The sequence below is a fragment of the Parus major genome, chromosome 3 (assembly GCF_001522545.3).
Source record: "Parus major isolate Abel chromosome 3, Parus_major1.1, whole genome shotgun sequence".
NCBI classification, from domain to species: domain Eukaryota; kingdom Metazoa; phylum Chordata; class Aves; order Passeriformes; family Paridae; genus Parus; species Parus major.
In genome coordinates, this window is record NC_031770.1 from 42948878 (window position 1) to 42972372 (window position 23495).

The 23495-nt window shown below is 35.8% G+C and overlaps 1 protein-coding gene across 3 annotated transcripts in view; it reads right to left on the minus strand.

Annotated features, from left to right (window-relative positions):
* SIPA1L2 (signal induced proliferation associated 1 like 2) overlaps positions 1-23462 on the minus strand; it is a 73712-nt gene extending 50250 nt beyond the window's left edge. For 2 of the 3 annotated variants that reach the window (XM_015622174.2, XM_015622172.2), the window contains exons 1-5: positions 21758-23462; positions 15522-15655; positions 13969-14157; positions 8907-9081; positions 5063-5166 (exon numbers count right to left, since the gene is read on the minus strand). In XM_015622174.2, the coding sequence (XP_015477660.1) occupies positions 5063-5166; positions 8907-9081; positions 13969-14157; positions 15522-15655; positions 21758-23222 (2067 nt within the window). In that variant the 5' untranslated portion in view covers positions 23223-23462. The remainder of the gene's footprint in view (positions 1-5062; positions 5167-8906; positions 9082-13968; positions 14158-15521; positions 15656-21757) is intronic. The other variant, XM_015622173.1, reaches the window with a different exon arrangement.
* Between the last annotated feature and the right edge of the window lie 33 nt (positions 23463-23495).

Here is a 23495-nt window from a genome sequence, read left to right on the forward strand (position 1 = left end):
AAGTATGTTTTGTTACAGTCCTTAAAATAACATAAAGGATGATATTCTGAAGGTAGTCAGAAGGGCCAAAGCCACAGTTTTTAAGCACTAAGTATATCTGTATTATTTTAAACATAATCAGAATCCCAAACACAGATAAAGAAATAAGACTACTTATGAAACTTGAAAAAAGACATAGGAACAGAAAACAGTATTTGGTTAAGTCATGTGGCTCAGTCAAGTTTTCAGGTTTTTGAGACTAAAATGAAAATAACTGGTTATTTGAGGCATTTAAGGTAGGCAAACTGCTGCCTACAGAAGCACACTACAAGGAACCAATCACAGAACTAAGTCTGTAAAGTATACTTTAATTTGCTCATCTAGTGAGCCATACAATTAGATCATAGTAGGGCAGCACAAGTTAATGTTTAGAAGTTATTACTATCTCACAGGTTGGAATTTACAACTCAGTTAAATTTGTAAGCAAACTTCCAATTACGAAGTATGAGGTGATTAATTTCTGCCCTTGTCATACCACTAAGTGCCCAATTACTTGTTCTTGCTACAGTGGTTCAAGCCTATACATTCACATGGAGTATATTGTAAAAATGAGAATGCAATCTTCTTTAAAGGTGTATTTATTTTTCAAGACAATCATGGTTTTCAAGAAAACTCTGCTTTTGTAGACCCCTTTAGGAGGTTCTGCTTGCCACCATACGTAGCATAAGCAAGAACAGCATTCACTTAATTGGAGGCAAGTTTTAGAAATGTTTGAAATTTTACTAGCAAAGACTTTTTACAAGTATGGCAGTTCCCATATCTTATCCCTATGATATTTTTCAAGAGTGGAAACCTCTACAAGGCATAAAAATACAAACAGGAACACAGGTTATTTTTAAGAACCTTACCAAGACTGTAGAGATCTTAGTGACTTCTTCAATTTAAAATAAAACCAGTGTAACACTTATAAATAGTTGTCATGCATCAGTGGTCAGTCAACTTCAACACAATGCAAAAGGCAAAGCACAGTTGTGGCTGTGCACAGAGGATCATAATGCAAAGAATTTCTAAAGAGGGGAGAATTAAATTGGGGTGATCTGGAACATGGAAAGAAGTGCTCTGGATAGGATAAAGGAACAGGAAAAGAATAAAGTACTGAATGGAAAAGAAGGAGGGAACACATACCTCTCTGGGAAATGTGAGATAAGGATAGCATACTGAAAATGAAAAAGGAATTGAAGGAAACCGGAACTCAGCAAAATGATCTAAAAGAAACCCTTTTCTAATTTCCATTCTATAACCTAGATTTTTCTCCCAACTTTTACCTCCTAGTATGTTTAGGTGTTCTTTTCAGGTTCTCAGTTTCCCCTTCCTCTCCCATTTTGAGGTCTGCTCAGGTTTGGGGTTTTTTGAATGTTACAATTATTTTTTTTAATCTGCCTTTCTAACATATTCTAAAGAATCTCATGCAAATGTTGAGCACAATAGGAACTCTCAACTGGGTGCAGAGATTACAGAGAATTACTTGCACTAAGGAGGCATCATTGTCATGTTAGAACTTGAAAATAAACCTAATCAAGCATGATAGGTAGCCAAAAGGAAATCAGTGACGTGTTACGTAAGAATACAAGACACACAAAGGTGAGTCCAGTCAGGAAAATATGTTAGAAAAGCAGAATCTATTCGATTAAAATTATTTGCACCAAATGATAGATACTATATTAATTCTCAGATTTCAGTGACTCAATTCTTAATTTTCAGATATGCATCTCTGAAGGAAAAAATCTGTCTTAAAACTTAGCATTTTAACAGCTTGTGCCCAGCCTTAAAAATCTACTCACTTCTGTAGGATTGCTTTGTCAAACTGCAAAACAACAAGGAATGCTTGTTGAAATAGTAGTGAGATATACTCTTTATTCAATAAAATGATGAAGTGTTAAGAGTCAAATAAGAAAAACTCCAAACTTATTTTAGTGCATTTCTAAAATAAGTGGTTTCAAAAGTTTTATTTTCAATTTGTGTTCTTAGTCAGTACCAAAACTAGAAATGAGTGGCAAAAGCTCTTTCAACAGATCTGATCAACTGAGTTTGGTATAACCACAGGTGTGACCCAACTATTTTAACAGTAGGTTAAATGCAACAAGCTTATTTCATTACTGCATATCTGTTTAATTTTTATGTTTTCATAAAAAAACAGGTGAAAACTGATTATTTGAGCAGATTTATATCAATCAGGTCTGACCACGTGTACACAAGCAGACTGCAAATGTGTGAATGGGAAACTTGCAAGGGAATGATTTGGAAAGGGACATTGCAAAGGTAAAGTTTAAAGGGGAAAGCCTTGAACTGCTTTGAAGAAAAGGCCAGTAAAGGAAAAGGAACTGGCCACACCAGGGCTGGTTGTCTTCTCCATCCTAGGGAAGGAGCAGCTGACTTGAAAGTTCCCAGCCTATGTTGCAGCCAAAATAAAAATTACCTTGCTCTTTGGATCTCCTGCTGGTTCTAAAACTAGAGGGATGTCCTGATCAGGGACCAAGCAGGGCGTAGTTATATCCTGGAAGAAGCAACAAACAGTTCTGGTGCGGCCTATTTTCGGCTCACAGGTATTTGGAACACAAGCAATGCTCAGTGCTTGCTCACTGAAGGTCACCATCGTAGACTGAGGAGTGACTGAATACCTTGCCCAGTCATTACCAAACAAGGGACACAGGGAAAGGATGCAACAACCTCAGCCAGTACATACATAATATGCTAGCAGAAAATCACTCCTGAATGGGGGGCTTCATTCCTAACGTAACCTAACAGGAAATTTACCGTGGTCTCTAACTTCCCCTTACTTGGGTATGCAGTGAGCCAAACCCTGAAGAGACTTCATTATGTATTTTGGAACTAAACAGTGAGAGAGAAAAAAAAAATAAACAGTTATTATAGATCTGTTTTGCACATTAAGGCTGGCTAAATTCTAGTAATTTGGGTGCACTTGTCACATTTCATTAAGACAGTGTACATGCTGTGCAAACACTGATAGATCTCATCACCTGAAAAATAATGTGGCATACTGCTTGGACTTGGAAAACTGCCACATTATTTTGATCCCAGGAAAGCCATGAATAACAACATAGTGCTTCTGCTAAATATTGAACCTTTTAGAGGGACAATAATGAGAGCTTACTAAAACACTGTGGAAAGGAGTGCTTGTTGCTAGGGAAAACCATGGAGTTAAAATTGAAAGATTTTGCTGTGCACGAGAATCAGCACCTGACTATAAAAGACACATAAGGAAATTAAAAGAATGAAAAGAAGGCACAGGAAGAAGTGAAAGGACAGTAAAAGGACAGTAAAAGGGGGTGGCTGAGCAACACAGCAGTGAAGCTGACAGACAAACAGCAAAAAACTAATGGAAGTAAGTGGATCATGGCAAGAGGATATCCTGTTCTCACGAACAAGGAAAATTCATGAAAGACAACAGAAGTAATAAACTCCAAGTAAGGCCATATTTTACTGTCAGTGCCTGTGATTTGCTACAAAAATATTAATTTTATTCTTTTAAGGCAAGCTCATTCAGTGTACTATATCGTCTTAATAGGGTACAGTTTTCCCTATTTACATGTATTTCCAGTCAAAGACTGTTAGACTGACTGCAGACACAACAACTCCTGGTTACTAAATTAATCCTGTTTTGTAATAAGATGCAACTGGAAGTTTAGAGAAGCAGAACAATCTGAAATCAGTGATGAAGATCCAATCCCTTGATTACTAGCTATGTCACATTTGAGTGTCTGATGTAGGTGAACATTCTGTCTCCTGAAAGCCACACATTTTGGGAAGTGAGTCATCTAAACTTCATGTTATTCATATGGTGAAAAGTTTGTCTTTTGATTCCTAATTTTTAGTTTCTTTAAACCACATCTAAATACTAAGTGTAATGTCTTAACTGTTCATTTGAACCAGCTTTTCAAACTGTTCAGAGCTCTATGCACTGATCACTTAAACACATAACATGATATGCTTTCTTCCATTGCTATTTTTATTTATCCCTTCTGAAGAATTTCAGTACTTTTACTTTATCTTTCTCTTGCTGCCTTGACACATCTTTCTGCTCACACAAGATCTATTGATAGGACAGACATGAAAGATACAATTCCCATATGGTTCAACAATCAATCAGCAAGCATCTTTTGTGTGCTGCTGAAAACCAAAGCAAGATAGCATCCTTATTTCATGACAACCTTCCACAATGGCTGACATGATTGCAGCTTGCATGGCAAGGCAAGAATATCCCAAAACTAACTACATGATTAAAGCAACACCTACTTCTGCATACCTGGAAGAACACAGAGTAGTAGCACAGAAAGTTACAAACTACCATCAGTCTGATCTATGAGCAATTCTAGTGCTTTTCTTTTAAGCATTAATACTGATATATTATACCAAATGTGCTTGTATGTTTTAATTACGTCACAAGGAATATCTTACACAGGCAAGACAGAGTAACCTTACTGGTGCACTGCACACTTTGGGTGCTGTGCTGGTTTTTAGCCATCCTTAATGCTTTGAAGACATTCTAAATTATTATATAAGCAAAGGGAATTCTCTAGAAATAAGAAAAATACACTGCGATTTTCTGCTTTCACAGACACCTTGAAGGAGAGAGTTTAAAATTCTTAATAAGTCCACACATTAATAAACATTTCAAGATCTGTAATACAAGGATTAAGTGGAATAGTTTTAAAAATTTTACTACATGCATATTTTAACCGTAAGACTATTTTCAAGATTCATTCCATTCAATGTTTAAAACATACATAAGATGTGACTTCAGTCCAAACTGAAAATAACTCATTCACCAGAGGCAATATTGCCTTTTAATAATATAATGAAATAGAGTATATGGGATAAGTTCCTGAATTATATAGAAAAAAAGTCCTACAAGATTTCTAATGTCTTACAATATTTCAAGAAAAATATAATTGAGTCATGCTCCTTTTAAAACAATTCAGTTTTCAACCAATACTATTACAAAATCCCAACACTCAATGTCAAACACAATGTAAAATTACGAGGAAAAGCTCAAAAAACATACCTGTTGCCTGTTACTGGGCATGTATGGAAGCATTGTTGATACATGAAACATTAATTCATAATCTTTATAGGTAGTATAGAGGGAATGAGTTCCTGTTGAATCAGCTGAAAATTAATTTAATCGCAAGATGGTCAGTAAATTAGAACATTTGTACTACTTTTTAGGATACCACTCTGCATGCTGTGATTTAAATCTATTTAAGCAACTTAGATATTTTTTACAGTTGAAGAAAACCAGTTTCCATCAGTTAAAAATCTAATCTTTATTTTTGTGTTATGACATAGAGGGGTCCTGCAGAAAAAAAAGCCAAAGGGTTTACTGTCTCTGAGACCTAAAAAGCCTAATTTTAAATATATTTGCATATCACAAAAAAACCAAAAAACATAGCTACTTGAGTGTAGTTTTATATAACATGTATTTTTATTATTTAAACATTAATCAAGACAATTGACTAAACCTATACTTTACCAAAAGTGAACTTTCTATTTCATATCTAGCATTAAAACACATGTAGCAGATCAGACATTTAAAAAGAAATTATGCATGTGCATAATACGTATATACATTTGAAAATGATTAAAATAAATTTCATATATTATATGAATTAGCATTTTCTTTTATTTAGAGTGTTTTTTAATAGTTAGCATTTTGTGATGTTTACAGTAAATGCATTTTTCACTGTAGTCGTAAATTAATCCTTTTTATTCTTTTTCTTCAATTTGTAGAGACTATTTAAGTAAGTACAACTTTTTTAAAAAAGTTTAAGGTTTAACTCTATTGAACACTCTGTTAAGCCAAGATAATTACCAATTTTTATTCTCTTTTTCCATGTTCACTTATTTTTTAACTTATTTATCTTATTTTAAGATAATTTTATGTTATCTACAGCAATAAATATTCTCCAGCACACTCTTTAACACACTGTTTAAGGTTTTGGAGTTCTGATTTGTTTTGAATAGTAACTATATTCCAAAAAGAAATGAATTAGCCATGTTAGTTCTCCAATTAGAAGTATCTAAAAGTATATAAATGTACTTCTTTATCTAGCCCTAAATCTAAAAATTTAGCCCTAAATCTAAAAATATTTGTGAGTATACAATTAGAAGTACATTCATATAATAACTGGGTGCATCAGTTATGTCTGTAAGATAATTAAATTAACTTCATTTACTAAACACAGATTACAGTTGCATAAGAAATAAAAAGCATCATTTCAACTGAAGTTTGTTACTTAAATGTTGCTAAAAAAGGAAACCTTATTGCACTCTTCTATTTCAAAATCTTAAATCTGAAAATTTAATTCCATCATAACCTTTCAATGGCATTTTAGAAAGGCAGTTTTGAAGAGATAGAAAGAGAAAATATGTTCCAATAGTAAAACTTTTTTTCTCATTTCTAGTAGATTGATACCTTTTAAAACACATACAAAACAAAATATATAGTATTGATCTGGTAAAATTCCATTTAATTTTCTTACTTCTTTATCTTGGGGTTTGGAACTGGATGCCACTAAAACTGCCACTGAAGAAGGGCAGGAAAGAGTTCACAGTTAATACATTCCACATGTTCTACACATTTGAATTGGGTCTGGCTTGGATGCAGCTAAAATTCCTCCTAGCAGCCCATATGGTGCTGTGTGTTCTCTGTGTGATCAAAGCAGTGCTGGTAACACCCTGATGTAGCTGCGGCCACGCCGTGCCCACACGGCATCCTACCCCGGCAAGTGCTTGTGGGAGGGGACAGCCAGGACAGCCCATCCAATTGACCAGAAACACATCCCATCCCATCCCCTACAACTTGTTACAGAACATGTTCTGCAGGAAAATGGGAGCAGGCAGAGATTTTTCATGGTAGCTGCTGCTCAGAGAATGGCTGGGCAGCAGTCGGCTAATGGCAGGTGGCGAGTGACTGCCTTTGCATCAGCTCTGTTGTTGCCTGGCTGATGTAGCAGTGGGCTGCAGTTCTTTGTTGTTTGGGGGCGTTTTTTGTTGTTTGTTTTGGAGTTTTTTGTTTGTTTTGGAAGGTTTGTTTGGGGGTAGTTTATTTTTCCTTTCTTCACTCATTGAACTCTCTTAATCTCGACTCATGAACTGGAGGGTGGGTGAGCACGCAAGAGGTGAGAGCTTATTTGCCAGACAGGGAAACCAACCCCTCACAACATTCTACTTTCTCTGTTACATAAGAAATGGACCAATTACTTATCCAAATATTAAATGAACAATTTTTAAAAATGAACAAATTTTAAAAAGAGAAATTTTAGAGAAAAAACTCACAGCTAGTCAGGCATTTGAGGATGTAAAAACTTAATAAATTTTACTCCTACAAGAACTAAGCAAGATTTATTACCGAAACATTGTGTCTACCAAAAATATAGCTCCCAGAGACTAAGTTAGTATACTTCTCTGAACCTGCAGGCAGTCAGAACAATGTATTATCTAAGTCTAAATATGACACACAGTATATTTATATATGTATTTTAAAACAAGTATATGTGATACTTAAGCCAGTACTTTACATTTAATATAATACTAAAGACTGTATCTTTTTGATTTCTTAATTCAATTCTGCCTGTTGCAAACTATGAGAACACACTATGACAGGACAATATAGTTAATGGCACACAGACTTGTAAAACATTAAAATCATGTTACTGACTGATACATACACAATGCTGATCAGCAATGTGAGTTCATACTGAAGCACAGCAAATACAGAAACTGAATTTGCTGACAGACCATCACTTATTTTCATATGTACAACTTACTAGGTGACATCCAGACATGCTCTGATTGGGGGGAAAAAAAAAGGAAAACCCAAACACCCCTTATTCCTTTCAATTTTTCATCTCTATTTATCAATTAATTCCAGAAGTCTGACATCCACAACATGTTAATTTGTATTTCTAAAAATTAATTTGCAAAATTATGTTTTTATTATTCTGTACTGAAATAGGATGTAATAGTCTCTAAGAAGCTTGAATTATTAAAGGAAAACACATGGATTTAAGGAAAAAGGCAGTAACGCTATTGGAAATAAATGCGGTGCTTATTCTAGGTTGACACTATAAATATCTAGTAGAATGAAGTAGATGAATAAATAGATAGCTTTAGATCATAGCTCATATGATCAGCTGTCAAAATCCTGCTGAAACATCATAGAAATAAGAATGAATTTAAGTTAAATTTAAGAGCACTGAAAACAGTGCTAATAAGGAACTGTATTAATATATCATTGTTTTTTTTATTATCAGCAATAGTTCAGTTCTTATTTTGCTACAAAATCCAACCCATTTCTACAATTAATGTTTTATACTACTGCACTTAGGGAAGCTGAAAGACCCGGGGAAATGGCAGTACCAACACAGAGCTGAGGTAGATTAATAATTATCAGCTGACAAATGATGACATGCTTACTGTGCATGTGTGAGAAACCAGGAAACTTGACTGCCTGTGTGTGTTGGGTAAAAGTAAGCATGTGTGCTTAGCTGAAATAAGGGAAATTACTCCCTATTTTGAATTACATATATTTTTATTGCCTTTGAAAGAATAAGACATTAAAGTGTACCTGGGGAAATATTACTCATGTGGTATGTAGTATGGTTTTAACTAAATGAAAACTAATCAAATAAATTGTTTTGATTTCCAGTTCTACTAATGCCACAGAAAAAGTAAGTGACCTTTCAGAAAAGGTTTGACACATGCTCTTGCCATATGCTTCATCTTCCTCATTCACCATATAATCTTATTATTCAAAACCCAAAGTCAAGAGCATGAAAAAACAACACAATTTACAGAAGATCATCTGGATAATTACCCATCCTCCCATAGCTTGAAACATAACTTACTTTTATTATCTAGCTGAGCCCTGTATTTACTGAATCCTTTTAGCCGTACTCTCTGGCCCAGTAAATCAAGGAACTCCTCAAAAGCTGGTCCTGCCATCTCGTTGTTATACATTTCTTCTTCTGTGCTTTGGCCTGATTTGCAGTAAAGGATACCAATCTTATGTTGAAAACTCAGCTGAAATTAAAAATTAAAGGAAAAAAGAAAAGAAAAAATTACAGAAGCACAAGAAAGTCAATACTAGAATAATTCTTAACAGTTAAAATATAACAGTGTTATAACCCCTGACAGAGGGCATCTGAAAGTGAACAAATTAGTGTTCTGATTTGGGAAATTAAGTCACCACAGAATGAAAAAAAAAAAAAAAAAACCAAAAAAAAACAACCCAAAACACAAGACACAAAAGACATCCTCCAACTCTTGAAAGAAAACTGGATTTGCACTACTCAAACACAGATAAAAGCAGTACAAAGACTTTTCAGTTTCTTATCTATAAAAGCACACTCTACTTCATGGTACAGTATGAAAAATTTAATTGGCAATATTTGTATATTGGTCTTTTTTCTCAGGTTTGAAAGAAGGTGCATTTCCTGCCCCTCATTTTTACCCTTTAAAGTTCACTGTAGTTCAGTTAAAACAGGCTGTTAGAACAGTAATTTCTGTTATATGCCATCTTCTGCCTTCCTCATAAAAACATGTGCTGTTAAAAACTGTTTGCCATTTTCAAAAGTATACTTAAAACAAGAAATTAGATTGCAGCCAAATAGTTTTGTTAAACAGATTCTCAGTTACGGAACATTAAACAGAGAAATCACATAAAATGTCACTCAAAAATAAAGTACAAAAGCTATAAAACATTAGGTATAAAGAGAGATCATTACTTCTTGAGCAGACTGTTTTCTTCTTAGCTTTTATGCACACTTAAGCTGACGAAGAGGAAACCTCCATGTGGATGGAATAGTCCTATTATTAATTATGTAATTACTATTATTAATAGTCCTGTAGTCTTATTATTCTTAACTGCCACCTTCTAGAGCTTCAGAAACTGACAGAAACCATCAGTCACACCCGATTCAGACATTTATCTGTACCCATGACTCAAATCAACTCTCCAGCTGTGGACCTCTCTTAATCCAGCTTCAGGATTAGAGTCCAAAACACGTGTTCTGCAAAGGCTGGATGTGTTTCTGTTAGAGCAAAGGGGACAACAACAGCCTGTTTCCCCTTAGTTGTAAGGAGATCAAGACTTCGTGTAGGGGTGAGCCCTTGTGGAACCTGCTCTGGCAGAACACCAGTGACCAGAGAGCAGCTAGGAGTGAAGGACAGGAATAGAGAATAAGGTTTCACCTGGCCAGCCTAGAAGAGAGAAGAGCCAGAAGCAGTAAGTTTGACGTGGAATGGGATGGATGACCATTTGAGATAAAAGGGGATTCTAGGTTGTGGATACACCGTAGGAGCTGCCTGAGTCAGACCAATGAAATCTAGAGCAGGGCAGGGTGAAGATACTGGTTTGCACCTGTCATTTCCTTTTGGGTGGCATTAGGTGCTGTCCCCATCCAGAGTGCTTCCTTGATCCCCATTTTAAAGAGAGTTAGGTATTGAACAAAAGGGTCCAGACTGCACACTGGTGACTATTCAACAGAAAGCTAGCATGAACAATTCATGGAGGAAACTGCAAGGTAACTGGTCATATAAACATCAGATTACAGGAAACAGTGCTCTTACTTGACACAGCCCAGCAGTGACCTTAAATGATGGTGACCACACTGTCACCTCTATACCAGCCCTGTGTCAAATAGTTTAACTTAAACCACAGGGGATTTACATTGATTTCCTTGACTTCACACTAGAATTGACAGGTAGAGAAGCTAAATGCTAAACTGAGCCACCAAAAAATAGGGACAAGACCTAAGAGTAAACAGGCACATGGGCAAAATATTTGGTCTAGTCACACTTTTTCATTCTGTGGATGCCAGTCATTCCTACATTTGTTCATGAATATCAATAATATTCTAAACAGGAGTGAAGTATATGCCTATCTTAAAGAACAATCTAATATCTCACAGTTTAAACACTGAGCTAAGAGACATAGAAAATGAGGATCTGAGACTCAACAGCCCAAGACATGAACTAATCCTGGGTTTGACTTTGTGGACAGACAAGCACTGTGAATGCCACACAGTTCTGAACAAAGTCAATACTATAAAAAAAAACCACTTACTGCTAAACAAGCTGCAAGATCATGTGCAGCAATATGAACCTCCTGCACCTGTGCTAGAACCCTTCACAACTATGAAATTAGAAGACCTGAGTAAAAGAACTTGCAGCCAAGTTCATAGTGGCTGTGCAAAAACAGAGATCAAGGCACATTTAGAATGTCAGTGCCTAAAAGAGCTTTGGCAGGATCCTCTTATGCCATGCATTCAACTGGCATGAAGAACTATCAGAATATTTTAAACTGATAAAGTTTGCCAGTTTTGAAATGGAACCACATGCCGATTCAAGTCTTTTTAAGTAAGTAATTGCAGACATGGTTCCAATTTCATTATTTCCCAATTCAGAAATTTTACATTTAGTTATATTTTACACTGAGAACAATTTAATAACATGACAAAAAAGTTTATAAACCTATTTAGCTACTTGGGTATCTACTGAAGGTGCATAGCAGTCCTTCCCGACTCAAAATGACGTGTTCTTGTCAGAATCACTCACTAATTCACCTTGGCATCTTGTCAAATTTTTGCACAGATTTTTTTATCATGTAACAAAAACTTGTTGACTTTCATCATGTGAAGATTTTAGATTCTTTTCTGTCACGGAACATCAAGAGATTAGATTCACAATAGCCACAAAATATCACTGCAACCAATCTTAATTTCTTTGGTCTTTTTAAAACTGCATCCTATAGCTTAGAAAGAAGTGAGCATCCCTAGAGTGATGTGAGGGTAACCAAAAAGCATATACAATAACCAAACATTAGCAGAAATTAGAAAGGGAAACTAGGGGGAAGTTGGAGAAAGCTTAAAAAAACAACAGTAACAGATAAAATGTTGACTTGTCTAGTAAATTTACAGCTTAATTTAATGATGAGCATCATGTGGCTGAAAAAATTGGGAAAGGGCAGTATCTTTATGCATTCAAACTAGGTCAATCATCCCATTTACATCTAGTTTCTACCATTATTTTTAGAGACAAAATTTAGCCACATGTTTCCTCCATAATCCATATTAGATTTCACAGAAAAGTTATCAAAAAGGTAGAGAATTAAATCAAAACATCAAAGTAGTCTTCAATTGGCTACAGAACTACGCAAACATTTAATAGTCCATTAGACAAAATTCGTATCACTCTGGTGACAGTACTAATCTTCTAGATCATAATTCATAATTTTAAATTCATGGTATTTCCACCAGTCATTACCTTCAGTTGCCAAGCATATCTCTTTTTTGTATTTACTTGATTAATAAACTGAAAGCATTAAGTATCTAAGAGGATTAAAACCAAAAATGGATCTCATGCCAATTCTTTGCACAACTTTCTGTCTGTGTTCAAGTAATTATCTTGTAATAAGCAGTACATAAGATATATTAATATTACATTTTGTCAGGTGATAGCCCATTTAATAATACGACTGAATTTCAGAACTGACCACACAATAAAAGCAAGTGCTATATACTGCTGTTTTTCAACATGAGGAGATGATGATTAAAGAATCACTTTGGTCAGTTCAGTGGACAATCTCCATTTCCAATTTTTGGGGAATACTGTTAGTGAGTTTGGGAAATATTCAGATCAGGTCAAACAGTCATACTCAAGCATTGAGTACTCAGTACTCAATGCCTTGAACATGCTGCCCCTCTAAGAGTGAATATTATTTACTAGGTTAACCCAAACTCACACTGAAGCTCAAACAGCAGAGAGCATGAGCACCACAGGAACTCTTAGATTCAGAATTCAGTGCCTCTGATTTCCCTGTATTGTTTTACCAGAAAAACCAACAAATGCAGAAGAAAATAACATTCAGCAAAATTAACACCATCCTCAAACAGCAATGCAAACAAAAGTACTAAAATTAGCATATAAAAGATTGCTTAACAATCCATCCAAAATAAGCCAATCCTGTTCCTCTGACTACATGTGCTTTGTTTTGAGCAATTGTTAAAGGCACAAGGAAAGAGAGGAATTCTGGTAGACACCACCAATGATAGATGCAATCACTACATTTGAAACTGAGTTAGCAATAAAGAATTAACTACAGCACAATCATAATAAACTGATTCAGTCAGCGGATTGGACTTCAACAGATAGATACTGACTTTCACCTAGAAAGTAAAATCTTCAGTTTAAATGGACATTTTTTAAAAACCATGATTTAAAAGCCATCATAAGCATATCCTTCACAAAATATTCAGAAACCATAAATTTAAATAATAACTTCGAATGAAGCAGATTCACCTTTACCAAACCTAATAAACATCACCATTTTCTCAAAATTTAAGCCATTCAAATATTTTAATGCCATGCAGTTAATTCATTAGTCTCAATCACAATCTCAGTTCTATGACTACAGAAGAATTATATTCTAGTAAGAATACTAGAAGCAGATCATAAAATGGTATTGTAAAAAATAACCATAAATTTTAGACGCAGAGGCTTCAGACACAACACACTTTTGCCTCCTTGCCCACACACAATACTAATAAAGTGTCAGATGTATTTTCATTTGCATTCAACATTTATAAACATTGAAGTGCAAATACAGATTGTGAAAATCCCTTCTTACTGATGTTAAAACTTAATAATCCTTCTCTCACTCAGCCATCAAAAGACAATCTCCATAGACCAATATTTATTTCCTTCAGCTGAAATGTACTTTAAGAATTTGCTTAGAAAAGCAGACCTCACTTTTTCAGTGAAAATAGAGAAGTTTCTCTAAAACCAAGAAACTCAATGGTTTGCATTACAGAGCCATGTTAATTAGCACTGTCTGCAAAATATTTAGCAATATTTTTCTTCTATTTATCTAAGGAATAGTCTTTAAAAAGAAGGCTATGTGCCACATACCCCTTGTTCATCCAGTTTAAGCAGCTGCTCGGGTACTTTGGGTGAGTTGGAAGCCTGTCTCAGGCACTGGATGCTCAGCTCTGGTATTACATACTCCAGCACCTCTTTGAGAGGCAGACCTCTTGCTGTGCCATGACGAGCAGTGGATGGTATAGCATCTTCTAAAATTGCTCCTCTAAGAGTAGTAAGCTGTAGTAAAGGTAAAACACACAGAACATATTTAGCTCTAATACTCTAAACCCTAGAGATAAAAACTTCAGGTTTTAGCAAAAGCATGGAAAAAAGAAATGGTAAGAAAAAATTCTCATTTTAATTTATATTTTTAACCAGTAAAAAAATTACTAAATGACTTCTAAAGAGTAGACAAGCTTTCACTAAGTGACAAATACATTTTTTTGCTTAACAAAAGTAATGAAACGTGTAACAATTTATTACAATTACTAAGAATATCCCTTTTCCGGGGAGGGGAAAATATTGAAGGCACCAGTAAAATAGAAATATTTAATTCTGCCATACTACCCTAGCAAACACAGTAGCCAAACATGAGGCTGGACATATGACATAAGCTATAGCCAATTGCAACTTTACTTAACCCATTCACCTACTATTTAATCCATGCTGCTCTATCTTCATTGGACTTGACAAAAAGAGAATAATTTATTAGAACTGGGTCACCTGGATCACCTCTCCACATATACACACATGGATACCCCTTACTTGGCTATAAAAAAAAAAAAAAAACTAGACTGAAAATAAAAATTATATCTATATCTGGTTTAAATCTGTTTGTAAAAGCACAAGAGGCCAGTGATATCAGGAAATCTAGCTAACACTCCTCTATATCCTAATCAAAATAAAAGTTAATAGTCCTAAGGATTCCGAAAATTTACACTTGTTTGCTCCAATAATAACATTGTGTGTTTTCATACAAATCTAAGGTAGTTGCTGTGATAAAGAAATTATTTAGCAAGAGATACTAAATTGCTTGAAATAGAAGTTATGAGACTTGACACACAACAACCACAAGGAAATTTTTTTTCAAATAAGACCATTATTTTATGAATATATAAATATTCCTGCAAATCATCCCTGCAGAAGTACATAGAAACATGTCACAAAAACATTTCTAAGAAATATTTTGAAACAAAAGGAAAAAACACAAATCATTATACTAGTTTTCATATTTTACAGCTCCCTTTATCCCTACATTGCTTAATTTTTCATTTCTATCCTTAGAAACATAACATCAGGCAGGCTGATCCACACTTGTCTTTAATTGTGTTAACATCTGTTCCCTTTCTTGCTCCTTGCAGTTCTCTTCAGCAAACTTACCTACTTCTGGGTGCTCACTCAAAAAGACAAAAATTTTATGCAGTAGAGAAAAGGAAAACTTTGTTCAGGAGCAACTGAATTTATCAACACTACAGGAAACATCTTTTCCCATTAAGAGATTTACTTTCAAAGCCAGAAATGTACCCCCACACAAACAACTAGTATCCTAAGCTCTAAGTCAACTTTTCCATTGCTTTGTGGAATTATGGAATGAACATTACCTCACTTGTCCTGAAAACTATCCGATAGTTGAACTGAGATCCTTCTTTCTCCTTAGCATCCTCAACCTTTTCCCTCCGGATGCTGACTGCTACAGGTCCAAGATTTTCATCTATTCCAAAGTAGTTCTGATGCTCTTTTGCACAGGAATGAATGAAGAGATAAGAGTTAAGTATGAATCTCCTAGAAAATTTTCATCAAATCTCAAAAAAAAAATTCCTGCAGCAAGAAAAACAGATTCTTTTTAATTGAACAATAAGGTCTGTGAATGCACCAGCTGGTGATCACATAAATCACAAATGCTAATTTTGATGAGCAAAATGGTCACTCATATCACATAAATTACAGCAATTGCTGCTACCATGCAACATTCTTTTTCTAGTAGGAATTTAGTTTGGAGAAATTGTATCTACATATAATCTTGACTAAAAGCTAAGTCTTTCAAAAGATTTATTCTTAATCACAACTTTACACTGAAAGCAGCAACTCAGTCTCAACAAGGGAAAACTGAGTCTAGGTACTTCTCAGTGTCTGATGAATAGTTAAATTCATCCTTGAGGTAGCTGGTCCAGTCTGGGGCAGTACTATCAGCTGAAGAAAAGATCACATTAGAGACCATTTAAAGGAGACCAGACACACTCAAATCCACATAACCAAACAGGCTCCTCCTTTCCACCTTTGAAAGGTCACAGTGAGTAGTTAAGAGTCACATTTAAAACAGGGAAAGAGGGTCTGAGAAGCCATAGAACAGGCACAATAAATCTTAGTTCCCAGGGAGATTAAGGAACAATTCTCATGGAAGCCATTTCCAGGCACATGAAGGAAAAAAAGATACTTGGAAACAGCCTGCACAGATTTAAAAGATGCAAATCATGCATGACCAATCCAGTTGCTTTCTGCAGTGATGTGACTGTCTTTATGGATGAGGAAGGAGCAATGAATGTCACCCCCTTGTACTTTAGCAATGCTTTTCACACAGTCTTCCATAGTACATCTGTGCAGCTAAACTGAAAAGACACGGTTTGGACACGCAAATTACAAGGTGGATGGAAACCAGCTGGACAGTTGACCTTAAAGGACTGTGATCAGTAATACAAATTACAATTAGTGGCCAGTTACTAAAATGTTTACCAGAATTTGATAGTGGAAGTGTTATTGTTTAATAGGCTTTTACATTATCTAAATGACGGGATGGAGTGTATCCTCAACACGATGTTGTCCATGACCAAGCTCTAAAAGAACAGTTCATGTACTGCAGGTTAGGACTGCAGATGGGTGCAACAGATGAAGGGGAATAACCAGCAGGCTTTTTACAAACCAGGAATATGTGCACAGGAGAGACATGGAAATGCAAAATCCCTGCAGTTTTAACAAAAGCAGGCAAGGGCAAAGCCACACAAGTAGAGCCCTACAGCTGTAGGGTATCTGTGCTTCACCTCCCACTCTCCCCTTCCCCTCAAGGCAGCTACTGCTGAGCTGTGACAGCTGAGCTGCATGTGAAGCAACTCCTAAACCACTTGAAGTTTTCAACCTGACACTTTAAAACAAACTCTCATTTTGACAATCCAAGAAAAATGACTGAAAAAGCCTCATGAAGACCACCACAGACATGCACATAGAACAGAACAAGCTCATACAACAGGCTGGGAACCCACTGCCTCAGGAGGCTCTCTGTGGAACAGGGCAGGGGACCCTGTGAGCGCAGGCTGCCCAGCAGCCAGCAGAACTTCCCAGCAGACAAAGTGGAAAGTAACCACACTCTGGGCAAGAGCATTGCAGCAGCTCAGGAGAACATTTTTTCCTTTCTGTTTGGCTCTTTTGAGGCCACATAAGAAGCAGTGTTAGGTTTTGGACAGAGTGAGACAAGGCCAGCAGACAACAATGAAGACAATTTTAGGGCTGGAGAATGTAACAGATGAAGAAAGGCTAAAAGAAATTGGCTTGTGCAGCTGGAGAAGAGCAGATTTACTCTAGAAATAACTGCTAGATCCCATGAGCTGATGGGAGGTTGTAGAGAAAGGAGAAACAGACTCTTCTCGAAGATACAAAGTGAAAGAACAAGATGCAAACACCACTCAATGCAGCCTCTGAGTGGGGGGAATCCAACAAAAACAGGTTTCCCAGAGAGATTGTGAAACCTACATCCTTAGATACTGTAACACAGTTAAATGGAAACAGGTTTTGAGCAACCTATTCAGAACATTTTAAAGGCATTTTAAAGAGACAATTAGATGGGATGGCCTGCTGAAATGGCTTCCAATCCAATGTATGTTATAACCCCATCTTTTAAATAACAATTGTCTAATTTCTCCTTAAAGACTGTCTGGATTAAAAAAAAACAAACACATTTTGCTAGCATTTTTGAATTAGTCTGATACTTTTTTAAAGTAATGTATTTATAGAAATGCGTAAGGAAGTTTTTTGCTAAATGTCTTTCACTAAGAAGTTATTCGTATTCTCAGAATTAATACAAAAGAATGAAGTCATCTCTACATAAAAAACAGTCTTATTTCTCAAATCAAGTTTAAATTGGGTTTCCAGTAGTCTTTCAAAAATCTATCTATGAAGTATGTAGGTGGTTCCAATGCATCTCTCAGAGGAAGGAAAATGAGCATCAGCACATTACAACTTTTTTTGGAAGGAACACCTGGAATCAGAGGCACAGGCATTAAATTATCTGCTCATGCTCTCCAGCTACATTCCTTTCCCAGCCTGAGAATTCTACCTGCATGGATAATAAGTATCTTATGGACTTCCCAGTGTTAAATTAAAACTTTAATGGGAAATTTTATCAAATGGAACAGGACTTCACAAAGAAGACAGAGAGAGGGGGAGAGAGAGAGAGAAGTTCAGAGGTCAAACACTTCCAGTAGCATATAAACTCCCCACAGCTGCATAGTTCAGGCTTTGAGGAAAGGTAAACTCCCTAGTTACAAGTCCAGAGCTTTTCGTTTTTATGTAAATGTAGAAAAGGGTATTACATAGTTAGTAGATTTCCTGGCTTCAGTATCACTGAGCAGAAAAATGCAAGTGTGTGCAGATACCAACTAATTTCTTGTACAACATGAAAGACACAAACCCAAACACACTATTTATATGCATTAAAAATAAAATAGATAAACCAGTTTCAGAAAAGAAAGGCAAGGAAGCTGAAGTAAATTGAATAGCACAGCTACTGATATTCTGGGATCTGCGGAAAACATTTTTAATTCAAACTATCTTTTTCTTTTTTTTTTAATTTCAGAAAGTACAAACTCATTAAGCTCATTTAAATGTGTTTATATGTCTTGGTTTGCAACCTAAGACATTGTGTTGGTTTAAAAGAACCAGCTTGGAAGAAAAGAAGAAAGCAAGTGCTATTTCCAGCTGAGATCTAGAGGGATCCTAAAATATTTGTAATTTTTTACTTTTACATTTTGAGGAATTGTTGTCAACTTTTCTTCTAACACAACAGTCTTAATTGTGTAAAACTGAGTTAAAACAAATAGCTTGCTAAGCCTGTACACTTCTTTTAAGACATTTTTTCAATCCCACATCAGGTAGACACAGTAACATTAAATGGTTGCAAGCATCCCTCAAATAAAAAGCATGGTAATAATAAACAAGTTTCAAGGAACTATGAGGATAATTGTACAAAAGGAAATGGACAAATCAATGATAATCAAAACAATGAGATAAAATAATATATAGTCTAGCTTTTACAATTCTCAACTGAAAACTGAGAAGATATATTCAATAAACTTAATGTATTTTATATCAGTTGCATTGGATTTGACCTTAACAATAGTTACAAAACTTATAAATATGCAGTATAAAACTACAACTTATTTCAGAAAACACTGAATCCCAAATCTCATATTTCTTGAAAGGGAATGGAATAATTAGTGCTACACATGCCAGGGTGTTTCTTCCATGCATCTTAAAACAGAAATAAAACTGGTATGCTGATGCCAATTATAAAACTGTGAAAAAAATCAAATATTCAGAAAGATATTTCTTTTTTCATATATATTTTCTTAAAGGCAACAAAGCAGTGAAATTATGTATAGGTAACTACTGTTTGCTAAATTTCTATTTCATCCTTCCACAATGAATTTGGTAAAATTAACTTGCACAACTAAATCTAAAAATCAGCTAGGAGAGCTCACTGTCATGGAAGAGCATCACAAAGACCCAGTACGAACATAAATGTCAATTTTTCTTTTCAATATGGAAGTTCAGGCCAGCAGCAAGATGTCTTGGTGCCCTATGCAAAATGTCTGGATTATTTCTTCTATCCACAATAAGTTTTGCTTAGGTGAGCACTGCACTCCATTGGAATAATTAATGTGGTGATTTCTTACGTGCTGTATCCCTTAAGATAGTAGATATTAAAAATTAAGATTTTTGTTTCATCAGCTTGTTTGCCCTGATTTGCTGCATCACAAAACCCATTCAATACAGATTTCTCTCACGTAGCTTCTGTTACAGCTCCATAAAAAGATAATGCCAACAACAGGCCATACAACATATCATTGTAAAGGTGAGAAGGTAAAAATTTATTACTGGATATCAAATTAATCACATCATATTTACGTTTTAAGAACTCTACCTAGAGAACAATCAGTAACACTTCAAGTTTCCTAGAGTTATACTATATGGGATAAAACTCTGAGAAACTCAGACACTATTTCAGAACAGGAGTTAATAAAAACTCATTACATTCTCATCAATTTTCCAGAAAGGTCATTAGATTTGTTTATAATATAGTATTTAAAGTGGCTTTGTGTATGCATGTGCATTTTCTTTTTATAATTTCTCTGACAAGATTTTTCTTCACAGAAGTGTTCTGCACTTCAGCACTTGTAACTCATCCAAGATAAAAGCACTTCACAAACAAGTCCTCTTTCATCTGGCTTAATTCTTGTCTCCCCCTTCCCATCCTGCCACAACCTTTGTCTACTGACAGTTTTCCTTTCATTTTTGAGTGCCAATGTTTTCTTCTCTCCACCCCTCAAAAAATGTGCCGTCCTTTTGTTAAAAGTTTCCCTTCATTCTCTTGCACTCTGACTCCCTCAACATTTTTTATATCATTTACAACCTGTCTACCTTGAAATCCATTTTGAACCTGTGAATTTACTACCCATTCCTTGCTTAGCTGTGGGTCTTTTTCTTCCTCTTCCATCACAGATCCAGATTCTTCTCTTCCTTGCCTTTTAAATAGTTTTTTTACAGCTAATATGTTCTCAGTGTCTATTGTACTGTGACCAACACTGTACTGGATCCTCTTCTGAGTCCCTTTTAAAGGGTTACAAGAGGAAGGAGTAACAGTACCGTGCTTGTTTCCTGATGTTCAAGTATAGTTAGAAAGCAGAGAAAGTACGATTTCAAGAAGAACAAGAATTATCAGGCTGTAACAGTATTTTAAAAACAGAGCAGGCTTTTTTTCTTTTAATAAAAGCAAGAAGATCTAGCTGTAATTCATAATACAAAAAGGACAGAGACAGGTATTTTGGGGTTCTCCCACAAAAGCAGGGATTTCATCCACATTGCAGAAGCCAGTACTGAATGCAGACTATCAGAGTTCATCACAAAGTGAAAACAGTTTATCTGAATAAGGATTAAAGGCAAGATAATTACTCTGCTGACAAGAGTATCCTGGAACGTTTGCAGACTGAACACATCCTAAAAGAAATAGGTATAAGGCTAGGAGAAAGGTATAACATCCTCCTTTAAGCTGAAAAACTGAATAACATCAGAAGCTCTCTACTTAAGCAGTATGTTCATGTGCATACAATATGACCATAAGGCCTCAAAACACACTTCAAGACAGTTGAATCTAGGAGAGAGTCAGAAGCCTCAATAATAAAACTCTTTCTTTTGGAGTCACCTTTTAGGAAATAAATTATTTCCACTCTGAGTTATCAGTATTTCCAATGCATTTAGTGGATGTAAATGGCATTTTTTCCTCCTGCTGATCAAGAAAGTTTGGGTTGGAGAAGTTAGCTTACATGTTATTCTATATGAGTTTTCATTAAATGACTTCATGAACTCACACAGGTATTGCATAACCATACATAACCCACTGCTTTGCCCCGAGAGAGTGAAAGTAACAGGCTTAATTTCAGTGAAGAGTTTCAGGATTCCCTGGAATACCTAGATCTCTCTATGGAGAAGGAAAACAAAAAAAAAAACCTTTGCTAAACGACTTAACTCTAATGCATGGATATGTGAGAACAGTTGCATTAGAAAAATTTACCTTTTCCATAGAAGAACTTGCGGTAATAATACGCTCCAAGATCGATGTGCTCTATGATGTAACGCTTCACTTTCTCTCTGTGAATGGACTGGTTTTCTCTTGGTACTTCAAGTACTGAAACACCAGCATTTGTGCAATGGGAACTAAGAGAGGACTCAAAAGAACAACTTTCACCTGAAGAAAAAGATGCTGAATTTGCCCTAGAAAGTGCAATCCGTCTATCTCCTTCCCCACCAGTTTCATTCCTGAAGTAAGGGCAACTCAGTACTAAATCATTGCTTTTCCCATCACCCTCATCAGCATCTAAATTCTCTTTTGAATTGAGGTCCTCTTTGCTTCCCAAGGGAGATTCACAGTTTCCAGTCTGGCCCGCTGGCATCTGAGTTTGTGACGCAGCTGAAGCCCCAGTGGTGATATTTTTTCTTTTTCCTACATTGACTCTGGTAGCCATTGCTTCATTTATGTTAAACAAAACGCTCTGGACATCATAATGTGCAAAACATTTCTGACAGTTCCAAGAACGGACATTTCTCTCAAGTCTATCATCCAGGTCTGATGAAAACTTAAAAGTCTCGTGCTCGCTTTTAACTGTTCGCAGTTTTCTAAAGAGAGATGTTTCTACTGCTTCTGATTTCAGTCTCCTCTTGAAAGATTTCTCCCTGTCTCGACCAATAAGTAGGGCACTATCCATATAATCCAACCCAGAAATCCTGACAAACTCTCCCCTGGAAATCTGTGCAGCAGCATGTAGACTCGGAGAAACCGTAGGATCACAGTGGAAAAACTCAGAAAATCCAAAAGGAGCAAGGGTTTTATGTTCAAAATTTTCCACTCTGTATCCTCTCAGCATTGCAAAAAAATTTTCTCCTGACAAGCCTTGTCTATCAATTGAAGAAGTACTGCCATATTCTCTGTGAAGAGCTGCTCCAGTATTTGGGTTAACAGCATTTTGGTCTAACACATCTTCAGCATCAATATCACTTATTGTCACATCACTGTTGCTTCTCTGCCTTATGGGATGAAGTCCCCTTTGAGGTGAATGAACAAAAAGATCTCCAATTGAATATTTTCCCTCTGTAAATTCCAGTTCTAGCTCTTCTTGCTGTTCATCACTTTGGTCATTTTGTCCATTTGGAAGTACTGAGCCAACACCTTCGTAACTGGCTGGAGGTCTGTTTTCCCAAGCAGCTTTACTCAGCTCCTTAGAGCAATCCTTTTTAGGAGGCCATTCAGATACCCTTGCTCGAACACCCATTTTAGGCACGGCTGGTGTACCATTTGTTTGATTATTTTCAGCTTTGCTGGAGGCATTTGAAGAAACAGGAGGACCCATGCTACCGTTCAAGGCTTTAAGTTTTCTAGCGAAATAATCATCAGATTGCATGCTTCTTGAAGACTCCCTGAACTTGGAGGAAGTTCTGCTAACCTTGTGCTTATCTTCTTGCAAAGACCTTTGATCACTCATGTCCAGTCAGTGGGAGGGGAACCACTACTATTGCATAAATTTACTGTTACATTTGTTATTACATCGTCTTTTATGGGCCAATAAACTGCAATATAAAAATATTGTTACAGCCTTCCCACAGGTGCAGGCAGGGACCTCAGTGTACCATTTTCGCACAATTTCTGTCAGGAGAGCAATCTCAAAACGTTTCTTTCAGTTCAGATGCATTCAGTTCAGCATTAATCCAGACAAATTTCTTAAATCTGTTCATAAGGGGAAAAAAAAAAAAAAAAA